At 36.0% G+C, this 5,512-nt stretch overlaps 1 protein-coding gene across 1 annotated transcript; it reads right to left on the bottom strand.

Moving 5' to 3' along the window:
• On the bottom strand, window positions 1–1,887 carry LOC127881916 (uncharacterized). The gene is made up of 2 exons (XM_052430129.1): window positions 828–1,887; window positions 1–520 (listed from the first exon to the last, which is right to left on the bottom strand). Exons 1-2 carry the CDS (start codon window positions 1,783–1,785, stop codon window positions 390–392), a joined length of 1,089 nt encoding a protein of 362 aa, XP_052286089.1. The 5' UTR covers window positions 1,786–1,887; the 3' UTR covers window positions 1–389.
• Between the last annotated feature and the right edge of the window lie 3,625 nt (window positions 1,888–5,512).

Below are 5,512 nucleotides of genomic sequence, written 5' to 3'. Positions count from 1 at the left end.
TGACACTTTAATGTTATATTTGTGAAATATGTTCAATGGTGTAAAACGTACAAACGTGAACAAAGTTTAAACACATGCAGATAATTGTTATTTAACAACATAGCATTTCAATTACATTCGTTTGCATATGCACATGTTTGCATGGTTTATTTTATCATACGTGGTGTTAAGAGGTATATACAAGGAATAAATGACCAGGTGTCGACAGGCTCCTTTCATGATTACAGTTAAAAATATTTTTTATGCCATGGAATATTATATCAATTGTTTTTTTAAAAAGCATACTACGCTTAATACCGGATTATTGCATTCCGGCCTTGTGGATTTCGTCAAAAAATAGATTGAAAAGTATATATTTGTTGTTCTCAATAGTTGTTCCCTTTGCCAAGTTAATCCCAAGCAGAGATGTCATTGACAGCATTTCGTCTTTTCAGTTTGATGACGACTGTAGCCACGACCAACACGGTTGCAATCATCCCGAAGATCGTCAAAGAAGTGACGAGAAGTGTGCAATACGTGACTGTAAAACGCAACAAAATTTAAAACTTAATACCAGTCCAACCTTAATAAATTTGTTTGTACGGAATAATTAATCAAACTATATTATTGTCTAATTAGTTTATGTTGAACGTGGTAGTGAAGGAAGTAATAAGGAAAAAAAATCAAATTTGCATAAATGATATTTTTCTGACATTCCAGATGTCGAATAAAAGCCGCAATCATGTTTTTAACACTACTTTTGATACAGAAATACCTGTAACAAAAAAAAAAAAAAAACTGATTTCGTATACATTTGTTTATTGCAATATTGATAAATGCAAACTTACATTTTTCATACGGACCCCTTTTCACTGTAATTGATCCAAGTGAACAGGTCTCGCTTAATTCCGAGCCAGCTGTCACTGTCAAATTTGCAATGGTCATTTCGTTTGATGAAGGTAAGCTAGTTGGGGTATAATTATCCATATTCGTTGTAGCAATAGCAGATGATGCGACAGACCACGATTTGGTAGTAGGCGTTCTTTCTGTTGTCGTCGGACTTGGCAGTGCAGTGGAAACAGTCGTTGGAACTATCGTGCGTGAATATGTTGCTGTTTGTGATGTCGTCGTGGTTGTTGGTGTTGTAAATGGGTTAAACGTTTCTGTTTTCTCAGAAGTTCTTGCAGAAATTAGCGGACTTGCAGTTGATGGTAAGTTTGTTGAAATTGCCGTAGTTTGGGGAACAGTTCTTGTCGTAGAAGGAATGGTAGTTGGTATTGTGGTAGGAATTGTTGTTGCTATTGTTGACGTAACTGGGGTTGATGTTGTTGTCGCTTCACTCTTTTCAGTAGTAGGTATCGGTCTTGTAGTTGTTGTTAGGGTTGTGGCTGACATAGTTTGAGGGGTGGTTACACTCGTAGCAGCAAGAGTAGTTGTTGTAGTAGTAGAAGATGTTGTCGTTGGTATAGTTGTTGGTGGCAAGGTGGGGCACACACCTACACATGTTTCTTTCTCTTCGTCCGACCCGGTAGGTTTGTTGCACTCAGCGAGACACGAAGCGACTGATGTTTGATCCTTCGAACAGCACAGTGCTCGTTTTCGCAACGTTGTCTGTAGGTTCCCTTCATAATTGTTACCACAGGAATCACAATCCCATTTTAACCAGTTGCTAAAAGTACAGTACGTGATGTTTTCGTGTATATCTTCAATATCCAAAACACAGTTAGGCATTTCCGTTGACTCCGAAACTGCAAGCGTTAGACCCAAGCACACAGCCAGAAATACTTTATGTTCGTGAACATCCATTGTATGAAGTCCGTAGGTAAAGTGTTATATAAGCGATTGTATGATTCCGTTGAAACAATCGTTTCGTCTATTCTAAAGGACAAACTGACTTACTTGCGCTTATAAAATGACTCCTGTGATAAGGATCAGTGCGCGTGACGATTTACATATTCTCTTAGATCAGCTGATCTCACTCATCGATACAGATTATGTTCGTAAGTACGGAAGTATTTAATCCCTAGATACATCTAGAATAAATAGATGCCAATCTCACGAAATGAATAGGTCCAGCTAAGAGACAACAGATATAACTGTGATATCACAGGTTTTCAAATGGTTTCATACAGCAATGAATGGTATTGTAAACGGTTTTGCTATAGCAGGTTAACTTCTCTTTTCACTTAAATTTGTTTTTACCTCAGCTCAATTGCATCAAAAACCTAAGGCTCCTTGAAACTATATCGGATCCGTTTCCTAGGTAGAACCAGTACGTGGTGTCTTAAGAGGAGATCTAAAAAACGCCTCCACAGCCCGATCGCTAGGTGGACAACATTGGCACAATGACACGGCAACCTTATTATATATATCATCCTTTAATAGTGGTGCATATATAATGAGCATATTTAAATCATCATTTTGGAAAATGATACCTAAATATATATTATGATTTAAATCAATAACTGTTGTATAGTATGGAATACAAGAGCTTATTATCGCTTACTTAAGTGATCACAAGAAAAACAGTATAAATATATGCCTGCAATTAAGAAAGTTGCATTATTATAAAACATTTCTTTCATGGTATGAAATTTAAAAAAAATTCAATTACTCCATACCATAAATAAAGTTATTATGCACAGTCTTTCCAAAGAATTGCAAATATAAACAACAAAGCGCGCTCCTATATATAATTTTTAAAAATAATATATATTATATTTTATATATGACACACCAGTAAAACTATATTTAGAGGAACAATCTTTACCATCAACTGTTGATTTAAGGTATCAGATGACATATACATTTAAGGCAAATAAACGTCAAACTTGGTAATCTGTTTATCCATTTACAATTGTGAATACATCTTTTTTGAATCTTTGTAACTGCATGTTCCTTTATTTGGATTACATGACTTGGCTGTTAATTTATTTTGTGAATTAATAAACCTATTGTTTTTGTTTTAAGCCATACACAAATTATTAAAACAAGCAGATCTGATTTTTCTGCTTTAGTTGATGTTAAAATAATATTTTGCAAAAAACATCCATAGTCCAGACGTTTTGTCTCTACCCGATTGAAAAACAAGCTCGATATACTCTTCAAAACTGGTACGTGCGAATGCGGGAATTCGTGTGTGCGTCTTAAGTTGAATTTGAGAATTCAGCATACAATTGCGAATTAACTCAACAATCATGTCTCACTTGTAAACCTACACCCAATGGCAAGTTCAGACTTACATGTCACATGTCTAATTAGAACAACATATGGATGGCTTGTAAGGACTGGGACTTGTTTTTTCATCGTTCAATTCCAAATAAATTAACATCAAATACTCATCATGTAGATACAGAATGACACGTGTAACACGCGTATTCTTAAATTAAAGTTCAAGGTCGAGCTTATATATCCAAGGTCATGGTGGGACAGAATACAGCTTGTTATATTCTCATTCATCGTTCACTATTAAACAAAGTTTCCGCAAATACGCACTATGTCGAGACGGAGGGGTACAAGTAACATTTTTTTACTGCCTCAAATGTACAGATCATATAGGTCTATTTCATGTGGTCATATAAACGCACAGTAACTTCATCATTCAACATGCATCAGTGAAATAACCTACTACAAATGTTCGCGGATACGATATTTTGCTCAAAGGTTAATGCCTCAATTAACAGATTAAATAGTATATTAGTTCATAGCATAGCTTACCCAGGATGTAACTTTGTTATTCATCATGCAATTCTAAATAAACTTGCCACTTCACAAACTGGGGGCGGCGTATCGAGTGAAAGGCCAGTGTAAAAGGCTAAAAAGTCAGTTTAAAAGTAAGAGGTCGAAGGTAAAGTTCAAATTGCTAATTCTTCATTCATACTTTTAAAATCGCATTTATAATATTTTAAGAATTTCGAGCCAATATGTCTCGTGGAAGACCCGCTTCCTAAGAAAAAAATAGAGGTCAAACATTTAGGTCAAAAGTCAAATGTTAGAACTTTACAGAGATGTCAGACCACAACTTCACCAATCATCATGGGATTGCAAAAATACACACCAGAGATATTCGCCATGTTGAAATTGTATCTGTTCATAATGCACGTTTCATTCTTTAATTTTATGAATACGATGATGGTGTTGTTCTTATCTTCTAAATGAAATTCGCCTGTCATTTATTGTATGCTCAATAGACAATAAGGTTCACTCCCTGTAGTTAAAATAAGCGGGATATATAAGTGAGCTAGCAACATGCAAGATACCATGATGCAAGAAGCAACAACACATCGTTGTGATATAATAAGTATTTGTTTACTACAACAAATAAACAGGTAAAAACAATGTGATGATGATATGCATGCGGGTTAATATGTGTGTAAGTTGTGTCTCTCTTAAAGCAATACTTTTAGAGTAACGCGCGTCAAAGTATAAAATAAATCATTTTGCACTTACAAGACAGTACGCGCGTAACAACGCAAAAGCCATACAAGTACTTCAAGTAAACAAATATTTACAAACGACACACATTAAATAGTGTTGTTGTTGTTTTTTGTGTGCTAAATTGGCCTTAATTCCGGTTATGGCTACACTCTCTTAACCAAGTTACAAAGGTGCGTCCTTGAACATGCTGGTCAATTCGTTTGTAATGTTCCATCTCTATAGAAGAAATAAAAGGTCGCTGTGGTGTAATTGATATGGTGTCCGCCTAGCGACCGGGAGGTCATGGGTTCGATCCCCACTGTGGGAGCGTTCTAAAGATCTTCCCCAAAGACGCCAAGTACTAGTTCTAGGCCCAGGAAACGGACTCGATAGCGTTTCAATAAGCCTGAGGCTTCGATGCAATCGAGCTAAAATAAATAGGTTTAAACTATAGAAAAAATACTTTTTTAGCCACCATCGACTCATGTTTATCAAAACCTTTTTTGTTACAATGGGCGATAGTGTCAAATACATCCTACCAAATATGGAGTTGCACAAATTACACAATTCAAAGAAATATAATCTTTTTATATTCGCTCGACTTAGTAATCCGAAAGAACTGCGATCAGAAAGAAGAAACACGATTGGCCGGACAAACAAAAGTACACCTCTATGCCCCACCTTACTTTTAATAGATGGACATTCAAACATTATTCCAACACATGATTTAAAAAAGCAATATTTGTCCGCTCTTGTAAAAGTAAACGAGCGGTATTTAATTGATCATATAACAAGTGCAGTACTTAAGAAATAGTAAACCACACTGAGGTTCCTATGACATTATAGCCGTAGCCGTAGGCTGAGGTCCATATACGGTTTGTGGCTGCCTGGCTGGTCACTATAATGCCATTGGCACCGAAGTGGAGTTAACTAATTCTTATATTACACCGAAGAGTGTACCATGTACCATTGTGCAGTGTTGTACGATTGTTCGTTGTTTAGAACCTAAAACTGGGTTTAATCTCAGAAGTTTTTAGCCCTGCAGAACATCCGCAATGTTTACTTACAGCAACAGCAAAATACTACGTTGCACAAAACAAACACGCTTCCATACAGT

This window comes from Dreissena polymorpha, chromosome 5 (genome assembly GCF_020536995.1).
Source record: "Dreissena polymorpha isolate Duluth1 chromosome 5, UMN_Dpol_1.0, whole genome shotgun sequence".
NCBI classification, from domain to species: domain Eukaryota; kingdom Metazoa; phylum Mollusca; class Bivalvia; order Myida; family Dreissenidae; genus Dreissena; species Dreissena polymorpha.
The sequence above is the reverse complement of the archived record's forward strand: the minus strand, read 5'-3'. Positions and strand labels throughout refer to the sequence as shown.

What these genes read in the sequence shown, in the direction of transcription:
- LOC127881916 (XM_052430129.1), bottom strand. Translation starts at nt 1,785, where the DNA reads ATGGATGTTCACGAACATAAAGTATTTCTGGCTGTGTGCTTGGGTCTA. An exon ending in AAGGGGTCCGTATGAAAAAT is followed by an intron (nt 521 to 827) that starts GTAAGTTTGCAT and finishes TGCGTTTTACAG; the next exon opens with TCACGTATTGCACACTTCTC.